Below are 20,067 nucleotides of genomic sequence, written 5' to 3' on the forward strand. Positions count from 1 at the left end.
AAAGGATCTGCGCGTTTCTAAACTGGTTTTTTTCATGACATAAAAATTTTAATTCAATGGCAAACTTGTTATTTCTGCGAACTTCATGCCCACCTCATTAAGTATACGTCTCAAATAATAGAGTAGATTAAAGTAGATAAAATTTAAAAATCTAAATGATTACTAGAGAGTTTTGTATAATTTCTATGATTAGCTTTTCTATAATCTTATGAAACTGTCTAAATTATAAACTTTGATAGTATCTCCAACTTTTATCATAACATATCTAAACAATATTGCATAATATTCTCTCATCTTCTATAAAAACTATCTCCACCAAAGTGCTATTTATTATTTTAAGCTTTTGTCAATACGTAACTTTTCAAATTTCTCTAATTCATCTTTTAATTTGTGTGTCCATATTTTATTATCTTCTTTGTATTTGAGTGTTTTGGTTTTGTATTTTTTTTATTAATTGAATCACTATCTATACATTTATGTTTAGTTCATGAAGGATTCCCAAAAGAGTAAGGAAAAGGGTCCATACAATCTATGGAGACCAGAAAAGACACAAGTGCTATTAGAGCTACTTGTTGATACAGTTCATAGAAACTAGCGTGATAGCGGTAACTTTAGCAAGCTAACGACAGAGCAAAAGATTCCTACCAGTTCTCAATGAAAGACTTGGATGCCAAAAAATCACACTTAGTATCTAAGTAGATGGAAGTACTTGAGAAGCCTATACCAAAATTATTTCGACCTTCAACGCTTCGATTCTGAATTTGGATGGGATCCTGACATGAAAATGTTCACCACTCCGGATGAAATGTGGGATGAGTACTTAAAGGTATGTTTTTTATTATTATATATGTTTTAAGCGTATAACATTATTTTTCAAACATATCTTATGAGTAATATATATATATATATATATATTTATATATATATATTCTACAAAAATATCCTAAACATAAACATCTACAACATGAGTCAAATGAACAGTTTGAGGATCTTCAACTCATATTTGGATGTGGCTTAGCTACTGGTGGTTCCGCAATTGGAATGGGTGAAACCACTGATGCTCGAAGAGTGGGAGATAACAAAATTGATGATGAAGTTTTTGAACTATTATCACAAGAGCTAGTTGCATCACCACAATGTGATATACCACTCTTTCCATGCACAAATCCAAAAGGACGGGTAGAAAAACTTCATCCAAGGAAGAGGTTTAGAACCTCATCTACTAGCAATATAGGTAAGCTGAAAAATGACGAAGAGGAGGATCCTATGATCGTGGTTAGTAATAGGATCGTTAAAGTCATACAATAAAGAGAAGAAAGACTAAAGAGAGAAGTTGAATAAAAAAAAGCTAAAAAAAAAGAAAAAAATAATCTCTGAAAAGCGATGAAGGAAATTCCTAATTTATAGAATCATATTCGCTACGAAGCAGTTACCTTGATTCATTCACTTGGAATGAAAAATGTCCTCATAGACATGTCAGTAGAAGAACGTTTTGGTTTGATTAAGAATCTGCTCTACATGATTATTACTTTTGAGTTTTCTTTTATATTTATTTATCAATTGTTTCTTGTGTGGCAAGACAATGTTTTCTATTTGGTTAATGAATCTGGTTTCATACAAGTTCTACTGAAATAGATTCTTATGCATAGTGGACTAAAACGTAATTTTACTTAGATATTTTCTAATTATTACGTTTCGTAAATATGATTTATCATATGACTTTCTTTTTCTTCATTTTAGTGCGTTCTAATAACTTCGTAACATTGACATACAATTTTTTTTCACGTAATGGTCATTCGAGACGTTAAAAATACCAAAAAAAAAAAACACGAGACTCTATATGGTTATATGCAAGGGATGAGATTTAAAATATTGATTTAAATTACTAATATATTAGGATGTGGTTGGTGTACTAGATGACAAAAGAATACATAGAATAAAGAATTATTTGTTACAATTAAACTAGCCAAGTTTCGAAAGACATAAATAACATAACTACATACCTTATATCACTATATCATATATTGTTATTGTATGTATTCATGATAGTAAAAAAATAAGATAATAAGTATATAAATATTCATATTACAGTAAAAAAACTAATATTTCAACCTTTAGAACCTCATCTACTAGCAATGTAGGTAAGCTGAAAAATGACGAAGAGGAGGATCCTATGATCGTGGTTAGTAATAGGATCGTTAAAGTCATATAATAAAGAGAAGATAGATTAAAGAGAGAAGTTGAGAAAAAAAAGTTAAAAAGAAAGAAAAAAAAATGTCTGGAAAGCGATGAATGAAATTCTAATTTCTAGAATCATATTCGCTACAAAGCAGTTACCTCGATTCATTCACTTGGAATGAAAAATGTTCTCATAGACATGTCAGTAGAAGAACGTTTTGGTTTGATTAAGAATCTGCTCTACATGATTATTACTTTTGAGTTTTCTTTTATATTTATTTATCAATTGTTTCTTGTTTGGCAAGACAATGTTTTTTAGTTGGTTAATGAATCTGGTTTCATACAAGTTCTATTGAAATAGATTTTTATGCATAATGGACTAGAACGTAATTTTACTTGGATATTTTCTAATTATTACGTTCCGTAAATATGATTTATCATATGACTTTCTTTTTCTTCATTTTGGTGCGTTTTAATAACTTCGTAACATTGACATACAATTGTTTTTCACGTAATGGTCATTCGAGACGTTAAAAATACCAAAAAAAAAAAACATGAGACTCGATATGGCTATATGCAAGGGATGAGATCTAAAGTGTTGACTTAAATTACTAACATATTAGGATGTAGTTGGTGTACTAGATGACGAAAGAATATATAGAATAAAGAATTATTTGTTACAATTAAGTTAGCCAAGTTTCCAAAAACATAAATAACATAACTACATACCTTATATCACTATATCATATATTGTTGTTGTATATACCTCAACTTAAGAAAAAGTGCAAAATTCAGAGTCAAACTAACGAGTGTTAGTCAACTCCGTAAAGATGCTGAGTCAGCAGACACGTGGAATCTGATGTGTCTAAAACGACATCGTTTTGAGTTATGAACGTTTAAAATGTTAAATTTGTTAGGTATTTTAATACCTAAACCACATATTTATTTGAATTTCCTACCTCAACTTAAGAAAAAGTGCAAAATTCATAGTCAAACTAACGGGTGTTAGTCAACTCCGTGAAAAATGTTGAGTCAACAGACACGTGAATTATGATGTGTCTAAAACGACGTTGTTTTGCGTTATGAACGTTTTAAATGTTAAAAAATTTGCAACATGCAGGATTCGAACCCACGTCTTTAAAGACATTTAACAGAATATCTAACCATTTCATCCAGATTATATATTTGTTAATATCTAACATTATCGATATTCTATCGCAACATGGAATCATTAATATCTAACAATTTCGAACATTTTCAATGTTCATAACGCAAAACAATGTCAAAGTAAATTCAAACTACACGAAGTAAATGTATTGTATGACCACATATACAAAGTATAGGACGTCATGTGGTTAACACCATAGACATACAATTCCGATAAACCGGTCAGTTGACTCCGGCGTTGACTAGGGTTGACCGGCGTTGACCAACAAAAAAATTCAAAAAAATCTTTTAAATTATTTTAAATATTCAAAAATACAAAATATTTTTTTTTTGGTTTTGTATATTCAAAAACATATTCTATATTTCAATGCATTAAATCTTAGAAAAATTAGTTTTACAAAAAAAATCAAAATTTAACTAAAAATAGATTAAAAATCATTATTAAATTTTAAATTTTAAATGAAAACAGGAAAATATTATTATAGTTAATTAAGTAAGGAAATTGCTTATTTTTATAGTGTCAATTAAAACACTTCAATTATTTCTATACAATATTTTTTATAAAAAAAAATCAACCACAAAAATTATTAGAATAAAACGTAATACAAATGAATTTTATTTTAAAAACTTTTTTGCTGAAATCAACATTGTTAGATTTTCTATCTTTTTATATATTAAAAAGAAAAATTGCAAGTTTTTGGTTGTTTATGTGTTACTACGAGAACTTTTCTTAATAATATTTGTTACAAAAGGAACTACATAGTATACAAAAATAAATTTAGACTAAAGAGTATATAAAAAATATTATAATTTTCTTTACCATGCAAACTTTAGATTAAAGAGTCATATACTCAATTTCATATTGCTTCCTAATACAATTGAGTATATGACTCTTTAATCTAAAGTTTAATAATGATTTTTATTCTAGTTTTAGTTTAGTTTTGAAATTAAAAATAAAACTAATTATTATAAGATTTAATGCATTGAAAATACAAATATATTTTTACGAAATATAGAATATGTTTTTGAATATATAAAAGAAAAAAAATATTTTCGTATTTTTGAGTATTAAAAATAATTTTAAATTTTTTTGTTGGTCAACGCCGGTCAACACTAGTCAAAGCCTGAGTCAACTGACCGGTTTACCGGAATTGTATGTCAATGGTGTTAACCACATGACGTCCTATACTTCATATATGTGGTCATGTAATACATCTACTTCGTGTCTACTTCGTGTAGCTGGATATACAATGTATAGTAGGTATGTGTGACCATGTATTCTCTTATACTTTGTTTACCTAGCAATCTTTTTTTTAAATTAAAATAAATATGCGGTTTAGATATGAAACTACCCAACAAATTTAACATTTTAAACGTTCATAACGTAAAACGACGTCGTTATAGACACATATTTTCCATGTGTCTGCTGACTTATCATCTTCACGGAGTTGACTAACACCCGTTACTTTGACTCTGAATTTTGTACTTTTTCTTAAGTTGAGGTATGAAATTCAAATAAATATGCGGTTAATATATGAAAATACCCAACAAATTTTTTTGGATACGAAAATACACTCAGAAAATAGTACGGGTATGAAAATACCCTTTTCCCGTATTTGATACATGTCTAATTCGGTTCAAATAAACCGAATATGAAAATTTTCAGTTTTATTTCGGAAGTTAAATAAATCTAGATAACCGACCTGAAAAACCCGAGTCCCGACCGAACCGAACCGAAATTAAATTCGGTTTAATTCGGAAGCATTTCCAAAAACCGAAATTCCCTAAAACCGAATAACCCGACCCGATTAAACCGATTTGCCGAACTCCCAGGCCTAAATTCACACTTGGCTTAGAAAAACTCTTTGTAGATGTTAAAATTCGGTAAAATTAACCTCACCAAAGCTAATTATTACCAGGTGAAGAAAGCATTAAAATTTCAAAGTGTGTATGACAGAGGTTTTAGAAAGCGACTGATGTACGGACATATCAACAACTCCCCTATAAAGATACTCAGCTAAACACAAAAACAGAATCTATTCTCAACACAACACTAAAGACAATTGTACCAACCACACAACCACAAGAGAGAGAAAAGTGAGAATGGGAAAGAGAGCAACTACTAGTGTGAGGAGAGAAGAGTTAAACAGAGGAGCTTGGACTGATCATGAAGACAAGATCCTTAGAGATTACATCACCACTCACGGCGAAGGCAAATGGAGCACTCTCCCTAACCAAGCTGGTACTAATCTCTCTATCTACCGATCCGTCTTTATATCTTCTACGTACAATAATTGTCTTGGCACACATAAAAGGTCTCAAGAGGTGTGGCAAAAGCTGTAGACTTCGGTGGAAGAACTACCTAAGACCGGGGATAAAGCGCGGTAACATCTCATCTGATGAAGAAGAACTCATAATCCGTCTCCATAATCTTCTTGGAAACAGGTTTTTCACTAACCACATAGAATTTTCTTTTTGTAGTAAAGTTATTTGTTATGTGACATTATAATTAAAGCAGATGGTCGTTGATAGCTGGGAGGCTTCCAGGCCGAACAGACAATGAAATAAAGAATCATTGGAACTCAAACCTCCGCAAAAGACTTCCCAAAACTCAAACCAAGCAACCAAAACGTATAAAACATTCGACGAACAACGAGAATAATGTATGTGTTATACGTACAAAGGCGATTAGGTGCTCAAAGACTCTTCTCTTCTCGGATCTCTCTCTTCAGAAGAAGAGTAGTACTAGTCCACTACCTCTGAAAGAACAAGAGATGGATCAAGGTGGATCTTCGTTGATGGGAGATCTCGAATTCGATTTCGATAGGATCCATTCGGAGTTTCACTTCCCGGATTTGATGGATTTTGATGGTTTGGACTGTGGAAACGTTACATCTCTTGTTTCATCTAACGAGATTTTGGGAGAGTTGGTTCCTGCTCAAGGTAATCTCGATCTCAATAGACCTTTCACTTCTTGTCATCATCGTGGCGACGATGAAGATTGGCTCCGAGACTTCACTTGTTGAGCCTATATTGCAAAAACCTACGTTAATACATATTTCTCTATACGGACAAAAGTATATCTGTATTTGTCTGAACGCTTCTAATTACTAACTTACTAAGGAGACCAAGAAATACAAATAATTATACGATCCACATGTTATAGAAATGGGTTTTGTCTTTAACTAATAATTTTTTATTATTGCAAATACGTACGACATAAATATTTTTGATAGATTTTGTAAATTTATGTATGAGCAAATGATAGAGCTTTTATTATAACCTAACCACCGCTTAACCACCCAACCTATAAATTCTACTTGTGAATTATTGGTAATACGAATCAACTTTACAATTTTGTTATTACGAAATATTACTAGAATATACATGTATAGTCTATTTATAGGCAGGCATAGTCATTAATGTAAGGAATTTGTTCTTCTCATTTTTGGAATCATCGTATAAATAAATACTAGATGCATGGTTGTTCTAAGTCATGTGCCAGTACATATTTGAAAAACAAAACAAAGGAATATTCCGGATTTTCCCCCTATCTCCTGTATTTTATGGGTACAATTTAGAAGTTTATGTATTTTAAGGATACTAAAAAATCATGTATTTTATTGGACATCAAAAAGTGTTTGTATTTTAAAGGAAACTAGATTCTGACCCGCACATACGTGCGGGGTTTCATATTTTAAGAAATGTATTAGAATACATTTTTAGTGAAAGATATTGTAGTGTATAAATTATAATGTGCATAGAAAAGTGTATAGTGTTATTTATGATATAATAACTAAATTTTTTTTATTAATTTATATTATTTATATTTCATTTGTGTTTTGCATAGTAAATCGAATGTTAGATTTGTTTTGATTTGCGGAATAATATAGAGATATTTGGAAAATCTGTGTATTTTTGTTAGTTTGATGTATATACAAATGAATTGTTTTTGTTTGAAATTTGATCAATTAGATGATATAATGTAAACTTTACTCCGCTGTACACCGTTGTTCGATTTTTTTGTAACTAAAAATTTGAATTTTAGGTTATAGTTGTTTTGTAAATATTGTTTCTTTTGTTTAGTGTTTAAGATTGTATAATTGTGTTAAAATTGTTAATTCTAAGATTACACTCGTAGATTATCGTCCCGTATGAGTATCAACCCAAACTCGTTCCACCAGATAACTTCATTCCGTAAAATTAAATATTATTTTGTTATTTTTAAATATTCTTATTGTAATATATTAAAAATCAAGAGATTGACCTGTGGTAGATCTTGGATTAATATATTTAAAAATAATTTGCGATTTATAAATTTATGATATTGAAGTATATAAAACCGATTTTTAGTGTATACCTTTCAATAATTATATAAAGTATATTTTAAAAGTCAAAATTTGTATAAATTGATATTGTAACCTCATGAAATCGTAGTGATTTACCCGTAAGGTACCACATGCTAATTTTTATTTTATTTTTTATAAACAAATAAATTTGTTGATTTTAGTTAAAAATAAAAAATAAATTAAGTTATATTTGTTTTGTTTATTGTTTCAGATTGTATAACTATATTTTGATTTTTAATTCCATGATTTTATTTGTGGTATAATATTGACCAACACCGGGCTAGTTTTTGTAATCTAGTGTTTACCCTGAAAGAAAAATCCATAAGAATACGCATAAATGGATAGTAAAATTAGGAGCAAACATCATTAGAACATAAAGTAATTTACATATGAATCTCTATCTATTTTTTTTTAAAGAATCAATATTCTAGATTGATTGTGAGGCAATATGAATGTATGCATAACATTTATAAGAGATAGATTGTACACAAAAATAGATTTTAATTTGGATTCAATCTTAGGTTTACTGAAAAAAACTAATCAGAATTACATATTTTAAATTTAGGATGACGAAAATATTTTTTAAAAAAGCTAAAATTAGATCTCAACGATTTTGGTATGTTTTTTAATTAAACTTATCCTTATGCATTATCGCAAATATGGTAGTCATTATTGTTCGAATACAATTAATTATCTGTCAAAAAAATCATATTACTGATTGTTCTCATTTTGACTATTTGCATTAAAAAATTTAAACATTGGTATTTAAACTTTGTTTTACTGTTTTAAAAAAAAAGAAATAATCGAATCTAGAAGTATGAATATTTCAAAAGCTTGTAACTATTATAATACATTTAAAAATATATTTTCTTTTATATAATTCAAATTTAGCTAAGTGATATATTTTTAAAATAATGAAAATTACCTGTTTTGAAAAAAAATACTTTAAACGTTTATATCATTTAAATTCTAATTAAAATGTTAAATATATACTGAAACCATTTTCTAGATAATTACAAATCTAAAATTCAAAAATTCTCTTTTGAATATGCAAAATCATAGTTTATATTTTATGTGTACTAATCAGAAATAATTAACATAGTTTTGTTAAGAAAATTGTATTAAATTTAAACTAAATGAATAACATATTACCAAAATAAATAAGTTTACATATATATAATTCAAATTAAAATAGTCTGATATGTTATGGAAACGTTTTAAAATGATTTACGGAAATATTGTGTAGATATTAATTTATTGATTTAATTCGTTTTTTTTAAAGCAAAATTCAAGATATTTATTTAGTTGGAGTAGTTGTTAATTTACTAAATTACCCATGAAAAAATTCATTTACTTAGTTTTAAACTACCCTTACAATGTTGTAGTTCACACAATGCTTCCCAATTAATAGTTGATGTAATTTTGTGAATTTTCTCATTAAAATTAGGAAATCTAATATTGAGGCTTATTTATTAGTTATCCATGTTAGTCATTGTAGGTTATGAAAAAAAAATCTTCTCTTTTTGACAAATTATTAAAATTTTGACCGATGTATTTTGTAATACAGAAACAACCTAACTATTCTTTTAGTTAAACTAGGGCGAAACCCGCGCCAAGCCGCGAGCTATTTTTTAAAAAATAATTTTATTAATTTGTATGTAAGTATTGAATTTTATTTGTCATGATTTATGATATATTGTATGTAGAACAAAAGGATTCATTAGAAAATGATTGGTAACACAATGCATTTGTTATTTTTTTTTATAAGATCTATATAGCATTTATAAGTTTTGGAAGCTAATGTTTTTGCTTTACGAACATTTATTTAGAAGAGTCATTAAAAAACAAAATTGAAAAGAGTTAAAAATCACCATATGCTGATTCTGGTGAGGTTAAAGTCATTTTAGATTCTTAAGAATATGTTATATTGAATTATCATCTTTGATTTTAATGTTCCACATGCATACTTGATTCATAATTCATATGTTGAAGAGACATACAAAACTAAAAGTATTGTTTGTTTGATTTTCAGAAATTTGAAAAATTGGAACTTTTTTCATAGGAGAATAGAACGTACTCAAATGATTATTAGTTATTGATTAAGATCCACAATGACGCTTAGTAAATCTGATAAGATCCTTGAATATTTTGAAGAAGAAATTCAAAAATCTTTAATGTCTCTTCTTTGAAATTATTCTTCCATTGACCTTCTTCCTCGATGTTTTCTTTTGCTAAGACTTCATTCAGTTCGGAAATAAGCTCTCGATCCAAAAAATGGATAATAGATGCATGTTGAAGAACAAAATAAAATAGGGACAAAAATCGAATTGATTATTGGAGATTTGAGAGTAACCATACCTCATAGATAAATTTAATTAGACCTTAAAGAACAAAAATGACATCTTAGTTGTAACAATTTTTTGCTTGTTTACACATTATATCAACAATGTCATCTGCAACATTATTCAGCGTAAGCTTCTTCTTGAAAATTTCCATATATGTTGGTGATTTCTATTCTTAAAACGTTAGTTTTTTTCTCTATCAAAATCATAGCATCAAACCAAAAGTTTGTCCTATTTGTTTTTTTGTAATTTGCATATTACTTAATGATGATTTTTTTATGAACCATATGCATATTTGAGTATAAATTTTTATTAGTTTGAATAATAGGAAAATTTTTATTTATTTTAGGTTATATTAAATTTAGCATTTTATGATAATAATATAATATTTTGATATTTTAATACTTTGTATAATTATAATTTTTTTTTTGATTACATTCAATTTAACCGTGGTAACACCTGCTGGTTAACCAGTCATTAAACTCTTGTAAACGCTCCAATTTTTAAACATTAAACAAGTGATTCAAAATCTTTCATAACGCTTGATAATCATTAATACACCATCGTTTATCAAACAATATAAAAATCGAACACCTTCATTATCATCAATACATTTAAATTATTTAATAACTTTTCCAGCATATAGTGTGAGTTGTTTTTCTAAGTTAATAAGTTATTTGGTCAAATGGTTAGATGGATCAAATGAGTTGGGTTGCAATGAGAACCCACCAATTTTGGTTAAAATGAATTAAACCAACTTAAATCTCTAAACCGATATCAATTTGAGTTTAACCAAAATCTCTAAACGATTGAATATAATCAATCTTTTTCCAAATGGCTTCTTCAACCCATCAATTTATTCATTATCAACACAATATCATCATCATATCACATACCATAGGAATGATAGCTATCATGATGATGATAACATTATCATAAACTCCTAATTTTCCCGCTGAAAACATATTCTTAATTTTTTCTCCAAAAAACTAAACCCGTAATTTTCCCGCCAAAAAAGTAAACACGTAATTTTCCCACCAATAACGTAAACCCGTAATTTTCCCGTTAAAAACGTAAACCCGTAATTTTCCTGTCAAAAAACATAAATCCATAATTTTCTTACCATAAACGTAATTCCGTTAAGCAGTCATAAAGCTCCGGCAAACTCTAAACCAATTATTCAAAATGTTTTATAACGCTTGAAACCGCACCCGTCCGATTTTGTAAACTTCTGTAGTCGCAACCGTAACCGCTGTGTTTCAATAGTTTGTCCCTTAGATAAGTTTTCTTAGTCATGGACATTCGATTATCCATTCAAGTTCGGTTCGTATCCATTCGGTTATCGGTTCTTTCGGTTATAAAGTTTAGTATCCATTAGGTTATTTTGAAATTTTGGTTTGGTTCCGGTTCTTTCGGTTTTAAAGTTTAATATCCATTTGATTATTTTAATTTGAATATTTTGATTTGTTTTTGTATTTTCATATATTTTTTGGTTACTTTCGAGTATTTTTACTATTATATATCTATTTTGAATTATTTAGTCTAGAATTAACTAATATTTTTGAAAATATAATTATATTTTGGATATTTTTGGTTACCTAAAATATTTAGGTTTGTATCCATTCGGTTTCTGTTATCTACATATACATTTTTGCAGCCATTTTAGCAAATAAATCCTGGATTTGGACTCTAACATAAGTAACTACATTCTTCAAGTATTAAAAATGAAGTAATCGTCAAATTGAGTAAGATTCAAAATGATACAAATAACTAAAAATGAAGTAATCTTTAAAAACAATACATTTTATCATCATAAAATATTTATCAAATCCATATCCCATGAATTTGTATGATTATCAATCAAATTGTTCACCATAAGAAATGGGTTATTATTATAGCCATTGTTGAAAGCTGGTCTCGGGTATCAAAATGGGTTATTATTATAGCCATTGTTGAAAGCTGATCTCGGGTATCGAAATGGACTATTAATACTATTATAGCCATTACTAACAAAGTTTTATAGAATTCATCATACATGACAAAATAAATAAAATGGCCACTTAAGTAATTTTTGATAGAATTTATACACGACGAAATAAACAGGAAGTTTTAAGAAAAAGGTTAACAACGGCATAAAGTTGCCAAATCTTAGAAAATATTGCCATTTTACTTAGTAAAAATGTGTAAAATCAAATACTAAACGAAAAAAGTAATATCTACATATACATTTTTTGTAGCCATTTTAACAAATAAATCCTGGATTTGGACTTATTTACAACTCAATGCCATTAACATTAAATCTTTTCTCCAAAATAATTAATTTTACTATAAATTCTTGATTTAAATTGTCAACCACATTATCAATCAAATTTAATCCAAACAAACTTCAATTCAATCCCTTAAAATTAGCATAAACATATTTGTTAACAATATATTTTAAAACAAAGTTTTTTGTTAAAACAAATATTATTCTTACTAAACATTTTTTGTTTAAATAAATAAATCATGTATTTGAACTTATTTACAATCTCATGACACTGACATTAATTATTTAGGAATGAAATATTTAATTAAAGATTTAAATCTTCTAAATCCTTGCTTTTAGAGTTATTATGTCATTACCTAAAAGGCTCAAAATATAAAAAAATTAAATATTATTATTTAAATATTTAAAATTTGTAAAACATTATTAAAATTTAAAATTATAAAAAGTTTAATATATCATAATTTTTTAACATCACTATATAATATATAGAGTTTAAAAAATTTCAATTCTTTCTGTCATATTTTGTGATTCAAAATTTTAAAAATGAATATATATTAACCAATTGGCGAAAAATGTGTGAGTTCAATGTCCCACATCGACTAAAATATTTAGACAATGATTCATAAACATATCATAAATAAGATTAACATTAATAAAATAATGGCTTTTTTACGGGACGGGTTTGGCGGGACGGGTTTGGCAGGATGTTACTTAATAACAATTGTAAATTATAAAATAAAAATATTTTATAGATAGATACAATTTGCAAATTTTATATATACTAACTTTAAAATATAAATTGTCATCGCGGTGTACCGCGGATTAAAATCTATTATCTCCATAAAAAGGAGACGGTATAGCACGGGTGAAATCCAATAGATATGTTTAGTTTCACTGAACGAGATTAGATGGTAGGACGAGTTTGGGTCGATAGTAATACGAAACGGTATATCACGTGTGAAGTCATAGATATAACAATCAAAATATAATTATATTATCTTAAATACTAAACAAAACAAAAAAAAATTAAAAAAATAAAAATATAATTAAAATTTAAATTATGTAGTTGTAATCTAGATTTTAACGCAATGAACTGTACATTATTGTTCCTATATTTTAAACAGTAAAAGTCAAACATAGTAATTGTATACTAAATATTATACAGATATAAGAGTTATACATTCAGAAAATACAAAATATTAAATCATATATATATATAATCGACTAAACAAATTAAATTTTTATTTTTAAAAGAACAAAATAGTCCCGCGGTGTATCGCGGGTTAAAACCTAGTAGAATTTAATATCCATTCGGTTATTTTCAAATTCTTGGTTCGGGTCGATTCAATTTTTTGCATCGGTTTCGGTTTTGTACATTTAGATCGGTTTATTTGCCTAGGCCTAAGTTTTCTAAATAAAGATGTTTAGGCCCATGTTTTTATATAGATTTTAGTTTTGAAAGTAGTTTAGTTGGGCTAGGCCCATGTCTAATTTTAGTTTAGTTGATGGGATGACATGGAAAAATAATAAGTTTTTATTGGTCAATGTAAATGAGGTGTATTAATCGAAATGTTTTGATTAGCTATTCATTTTGCAGAGGTGTCAAGCTGTGGTTAACTGAAAAAGCTGAGGTGTCAGCACAGCAGAGATTTGTAGTGTTTTTAGGGTATTAATTGATTTTGTTAAATCAAATAAAACTTCTTTATTAGATTGCATGGAATTAGGAATAGTTACGCATAAGCGATTTTTAAAATCATATTAGGTTAATCGAAAACATCAAACCATTTTATAAAAATATTGTAAATCGAATATATAATATTTAATTTTTTATTAATTTAATTAAAGATAAAAAAATCATTATGTTTAAAGTCAAAAATATATTTTGTATCATCATTTTATTCTCATATTCATCAACAACCTTATAATAGTCTAATAATCTACAACAAGGTCACAAGATTATAATTATCTTGGTTATAATATTATTCTAGGTCACATTCGTAGAGAGGAAGAAAACTATAAGCAAAGATTCAAGTTCTTTCATTTTGAACCAATTTTCTTTTTCAATTAAGTTAAGAAAATACCCAAAAAGAAAAATTATTGAATAACATTGGTTTAGAATTGTATCAGATCAGCTTGCTTTTTGAATTGAATTTTTATCATCATCATCATCAGCTCTTTGAGTTGCAACATTAATATGGAAAGTTTATGTTGAAAAAAGTATATGTCTTGAGACATTTTAAAGAAGGTTAATTTTCATTAATACAATCAAATAGGTTGGAAATTATGGTGTTGAATGGGGAGATTAAAATGCAACGGTTCATTCATTTATGTGGGTCTTGTGGACTATGTGTACAAAATATTACTTTTCTCATGTTTAATTCTATTGAAGATGCGGTGTACCGGAGAAGTAAATCGGAGAAGATAGTGAAGAAGCTAACAAAGAGTAAAATAGAATGTTAACAACTTAATCATTTACAATTTTATTAACTCAACTTATATACTTAAGATTAAACCAACATCTATAACCAGAAATAACCAACATCAATAACCGGTTATATCTGCAATATACCCCCTCAAATCTCTATCTTTTAAATGTCTCGTTTGGAAGGTAGAGATTTGACAACGACATTTGCTTCAGAAGATGGTGGAAAGGACCTGGATGTAAAGACTTTGTAAGAATGTCAGCATGCTGATTCTCAGTCGGAACATGTAAGGCTTTGAGATTTCCAGCTTTAATTTGATCCCTTACCGTGTGACAATCGATCTCAATGTGCTTAGTTCTCTCGTGGAAGACCGGATTCATCGAGATGTGTAGAGCAGACTTATTGTCACAAAATAATTTTGCAGGACAAGTAACTTGAATATACAGATCCTTGAGCAACTACTGTAGCCAAATCACTTCACAAGTAGCTTGTGCCATAGCCATGTACTCAGACTCAGCACTACTTCGACTAGCAACTGCCTGTTTCTTAGACTTCCAAGAGATGAGTGAAGTACCTAAATAAACACAGAAGCCTGATACTGAACGTCTAGTATCTTTGCAAGCTTCCCAATCTGCATCAGAGAATGCATTCAAACACAATTCAACATTTGCAGAGAACATCAATCCTTGACCTGGATTCGTCTTGATATATCGGAGAACCTTATGAGCTGCTTGAAGATGAATATCAGTAGGAGCTGAAATGAACTGACTCAGTTGATGAACCGCAAATGTTATATCTGGTCTTGTAATAGTGAGATAAAGCAGTCGACCAATGAGTTCCCTATAAGTAGTTGGATTTGGTAATAGAGTTCCATATCTTTAACCAAATGCAGATTCGGATCCATAGGTATCAAACTTGGTTTGCATCCAAGTAATCTTGCATCCTCCAACAAGTTCTGAGCATATTTCCTCTGACAGACTGAAGTCCCTTGTGAAAATCTTGAAATTTCTAATCCAAGGAAAAATCTAGCAGGACCAAGATCCTTAATCTTAAACTCAGACCTTAACAAAGCTTTAAGTTCTTCCACAGCCTTATCATCATTACTTGCAATCATGATATCATCAACATAAACCAAAGCTGCCACAAAAGATGCAGAAGTAAACTTGATGAATAAAGTGTTGTCAGCAGGAATTTGGATGAAGTTTGCACCAAGAAGAACTGATGACAATCTTTTATACCATTGACGTGAAGCTTGTTTAAGGCCATATAAGGATTTCAGTAATCGACATACCGGATTAGGGGGAAGAGATACACCTGCAGGTGGGGTGTATCCTTGAGGAATACTCTTGAAGATCTCAATAAGCTCTCCATGCAAGAATGCATTGGACACATCCATTTGTGTTAGAGTCCATCCCGTTGCAGCAGCAAGACCAAGTATCATCTTTACACTAGTCAATTTAGCAACAAGTGAGAAAGTGTCCAAGTAATCAATACTTTCCTGTTGAGTGAATCCTTGTGCTACCAATCTTGCTTTGTAGCGTTCAATTGTTCCATCAGGGTTGTATTTAATGGTAAACACCCATTTATAGCCAACAACATTCTTCCCTTCAGGTAATGATTCAACCATCCAATTCTTGTTCTGTTCAAGAGCATGAAGCTCTTCATTAGCAGCCTTAGTCCATTTTTCGGATTTCATAGCCGGTGAAAACGTCTTTGGCTCTATCTCAGCATTAGAAGCAAAGATATAGGATTGAAAAAGAGGTGTATACGTATCATAAGAGACGACGGATGAAATGGGATATGGTGTAGTCTTTTTAGGTGATGGTGCTTCACGAAGTGTAACAGATAATAAAGTCTCAGAGGGAATAGTATTTGTAGGTGGTAGATTAGAAGTAAAAGGAACTAATGAGCAATGATATTCAGAAAGATAACCAGGAGCTCTAGTAGTTCGTTTAGACCTAGTAATGGGTACAGTATTAAGGTCTGTTCCTAATGCTTCTTTATTATGATTAACCGTACTAGGGACTAATATAGATGATGATGATGATGATGCAGATGATGATGATGATGATGATGATGATGATGATGATGATGATGATGATGATGATGATGATGGTGCAGTAGGAATCAATGTATCTTCATCTATTAATGGCAATGAGTCAACAAAATCTAATGGAGCAGGTAAAGGCAAGATAGTATTCAAAAACACATCAACAACTTTAGAAAGAAGTTCACTAATTTTAAAAGGAAAATCAGTCTCTTTAAAGATCACATTACGAGAAACAGAAATAGTGTGAGATTCCAAGCCTAAAACCTTATAACCTTTATATCCAGAAGGATATCCTAAGAAAATAAAGGGTTTAGGACGAGAAGAAAACTTATTTCTTTCATGTAAATTCGTAGAAACATAACAGAGACAACCAAAATTCTTTAATAAACTGTAATCAGGTTTCCTTTTAAGTAGAAGTTCATAAGGTGATATGTTGTTAAGCAATGGTGAAGACAAACGATTTATCAAGAAAGTTGCAGTGATTACACAATCACTCCAGTATTGCATAGGAACTTTAGATTGAAAGAGTAATGCCCTAGCTACATTAAGCAAATGCTGATGCTTTCTCTCAACAACAGAATTCTGTTGAGGAGTATAAGCACATGAAAAGTAATGAATCATGCCTTGTTCTTTAATCAATTCAGTGAATGCTAATTCAGGCGCGTTCTCAGAAAGAATTGCTTTAACTTTTGTATTAAATTGTGTAGAAACAAGTTTCAGAAATGCAGGAAAACACTAGACACATCACTTTTATTTCTCAACATGTATATCCAAGTAGTCCATCAACTAAACAAGTACAATCATCAACTAAGGTAAGAAAATATCTAAAACCTTCAATTGATTCAATACTAAAAGGACCCCATATATCTAAATAAACAAGATCAAATAGTTTTTCAGCTAGATTATCATGAGACACATAAGCTAGCCTTTTCTGTTTAGCTAAATGACAGATTTTACAAGAAGAAACATCACAATGAAATGACTTTAAAGAAGGAATATGACTAACAAGTTTTTGTAAGATAGGCGATGATGGATGACCTAAACCCTGGTGCCACAAATTGCCATCATCAAGAACAGATCCAGTAAAAGAACAAGCTTCAGGTATTGATGTAGAGAGGGATTTATTTCCTGTCTCGAGAATGTAAAGATTGTGATATAGTTTACCCCTCCCAATCATCAAGCCCTGAGAAAGTTCCTGAATTAAACAACAAGAAACATAGAAATGAGCTGAACATGCCAAAGTTTTAATCAAATTGAATTTAAAATCAGGAACATGCAAAACATTATGCAAAATCAACTTATGAGTTATATGCACAGTGCTTGTATGAGTGATAGAGACCCTAGTACCATTTGGTAACAGTAATAGTAACTCCAGAAACAGGCTTTAATTCCCTAAACATTACTAAGTCTGAACAAACGTGACTAGAAGCTCCACTATCTATAATCCGAGAATTATGCGATAGAAATGTTTCAAGAGTTGAAAGTATATGATTTTGAAAAGTGAGATTATTATTCTCATATTTAAGGCTAGTAGAAGGAAAGGGAATTATAGTACCAGAAGTAGAAGTAAGAGCCATAAGACCATGTTCTGAGACTGTAGATGTTGGACTAGGATTACCCGAAGAAGCTTCAGGCTCTTGAACTTGAACTTGAGCTTGAAATTGTGAAATCATTTGTTCTATCTGTTGTGGAGTAAAATCTTGTAGACTTAAATTGTTTCCACCTTGTGTGACATGAGGCATCTGTTGAATATTAGAACCATATGAACCATAAGGAACCATCATAAGATTAAAAGAGTAGCCTTCAGACAGATAAGCACAATTCTCGGTGTAAACATGAGCCACATCATTAGCTTTCTGCATTGAGTTAGCATATGGCTTCATTTGCATCTGATTAGGAAATTGCATCCTTGGCTGACTCGGCATCATCTGTATCCTAGGTTGAACTTGTAACTGTGGATTAACCTTGTAAGTATATCCTTGATTGCCTATTTTCATGTCTGGTGGATAACCATGAACCTTGTAACATTTCTGAACCGTATGTCCTACTTTCCCACAGTGAGAACAAATCGGTTTCTCACTTGCTTTGACAGTATTATAAGTTGCAATATATGCATTCTCTACATCATTCATCATGGGAGCAACACTCTGAAAAGACACATTATCAATCCGAGTAGATGGTTTCACAGAATTCTGTCTTTCATCTTTTATAAAAAGCAAACTCTCACCTATCTTCTTATCAACCAAATTCATTAACCAAGTACTAACAATGTCATTGCATCTAGACCAAGCACCAAAGTCTCTATGATCTTTTGGTGGTTTAGAAATCGTACCGTTTATGAATCCCAACTTGTTTCTAACATTTAAAGCCATCAAGATCGATCGATGCCAGAATGAAAATCAGAAGCAGTCGTTAGTCGATCTGATACAAGAATGAGTCCAGCGTGATCCGCACTATGAAGATAGTAAGGATTCTCATATTGATCAGCTGGATAACGAAATTGATCACCATTGTTGTTGATCGGAGGACGAGTCACCCGAATAGTAGATTGAGGTACATAAGATCCCATTCTCAGTGTAAGAATGAGAAATTACAAAGAAAACGTGACGAATTTGATGAATCGAAAACGAGAATCGTCAACGTTAAGGTCAAAATGAAAGAAAAAATGAAACAGAACGGAAAATTCCGGATAATCGGAATCAGAAACTTCAAAGAATCGAAGAAGAAAACGTAACACAAAGAACAAAGCTCTCTTCCGATGAACACAATGATCGCGGAATGTTATTGTGCTCTGATACCATATTGAAGGTACAATGTACCGGATAAGTAAATCGGAGAAGAGAGTGAAGAAGCTAACAAACTTTCATTATTGAGTAAAACAGAATGTTAACAACTTAATCATTTACAATGTCATTAACTCAACTTATATACTTAAGATTAAACCAACATCTATAACCGGAAATAACCAACATCAATAACCGGTTATATCTGCAATAAATTCCAAAAATAATTACATTGTGCATTGGGGATGTTGAAAAAATGAAGATTCCAAAAATAAAAATCTTCCTCATTTATTGATGCGGAGCAGAAGCTATAAAACAATAGTGGCGATGAAGAGATGTTTTGAAAGCTTAATAGAGAGAAGCGTGATGAAGACGTGGGCTCTGTTTCACGAATGGAGAGAGAGAACACGAGAACCACGGAACAAAACGAAGAAAATTGCAAATGGAATAAGGTGAGAGTCCTCCTTAAGGTCCTACACAAAGACAAGATCTTTGGGCAATTTAGATTG

At 29.9% G+C, this 20,067-nt stretch overlaps 2 protein-coding genes, 1 long non-coding RNA gene and 1 pseudogene across 5 annotated transcripts; 3 read left to right on the forward strand and 1 right to left on the reverse strand.

Moving 5' to 3' along the window:
• Positions 1–778: 778 nt before the first annotated feature.
• AT5G35540 (uncharacterized protein) lies at positions 779–1,635 on the forward strand (the record flags this gene model as incomplete). The annotated part of the gene is made up of 3 exons (NM_122945.1): positions 779–826; positions 982–1,275; positions 1,408–1,635. The coding sequence occupies 3 exons, from the start codon at positions 779–781 to the stop codon at positions 1,633–1,635; spliced, it is 570 nt and encodes a 189-aa protein (NP_198404.1).
• A 3,749-nt stretch (positions 1,636–5,384) lies between these two features.
• On the forward strand, positions 5,385–6,603 carry TT2 (Duplicated homeodomain-like superfamily protein). 2 transcript variants are annotated; one of them, NM_122946.3, is made up of 3 exons: positions 5,385–5,587; positions 5,661–5,790; positions 5,864–6,603. In NM_122946.3, the coding sequence occupies exons 1-3, from the start codon at positions 5,449–5,451 to the stop codon at positions 6,369–6,371; spliced, it is 777 nt and encodes a 258-aa protein (NP_198405.1). In that variant the 5' UTR covers positions 5,385–5,448; the 3' UTR covers positions 6,372–6,603. The 2 variants fall into 2 exon arrangements, with proteins under 2 accessions (NP_198405.1, NP_001331958.1); NM_001344109.1 differs by having other exon boundaries at positions 5,385–5,790.
• Positions 6,604–14,886: 8,283 nt separating this feature from the next.
• Positions 14,887–19,344, reverse strand: AT5G35555 (annotated as a pseudogene; the record flags this gene model as incomplete). The annotated part of the gene is made up of 1 exon: positions 14,887–19,344.
• Positions 19,345–19,787: 443 nt separating this feature from the next.
• AT5G05235 lies at positions 19,788–20,039 on the forward strand. The gene has a single exon (NR_142820.1). It is a non-coding gene; the product is annotated as an other RNA (long non-coding RNA).
• The last annotated feature ends 28 nt before the right edge of the window (positions 20,040–20,067 follow it).

The sequence above is a fragment of the Arabidopsis thaliana genome, chromosome 5 (assembly GCF_000001735.4).
Source record: "Arabidopsis thaliana chromosome 5, partial sequence".
NCBI classification, from domain to species: domain Eukaryota; kingdom Viridiplantae; phylum Streptophyta; class Magnoliopsida; order Brassicales; family Brassicaceae; genus Arabidopsis; species Arabidopsis thaliana.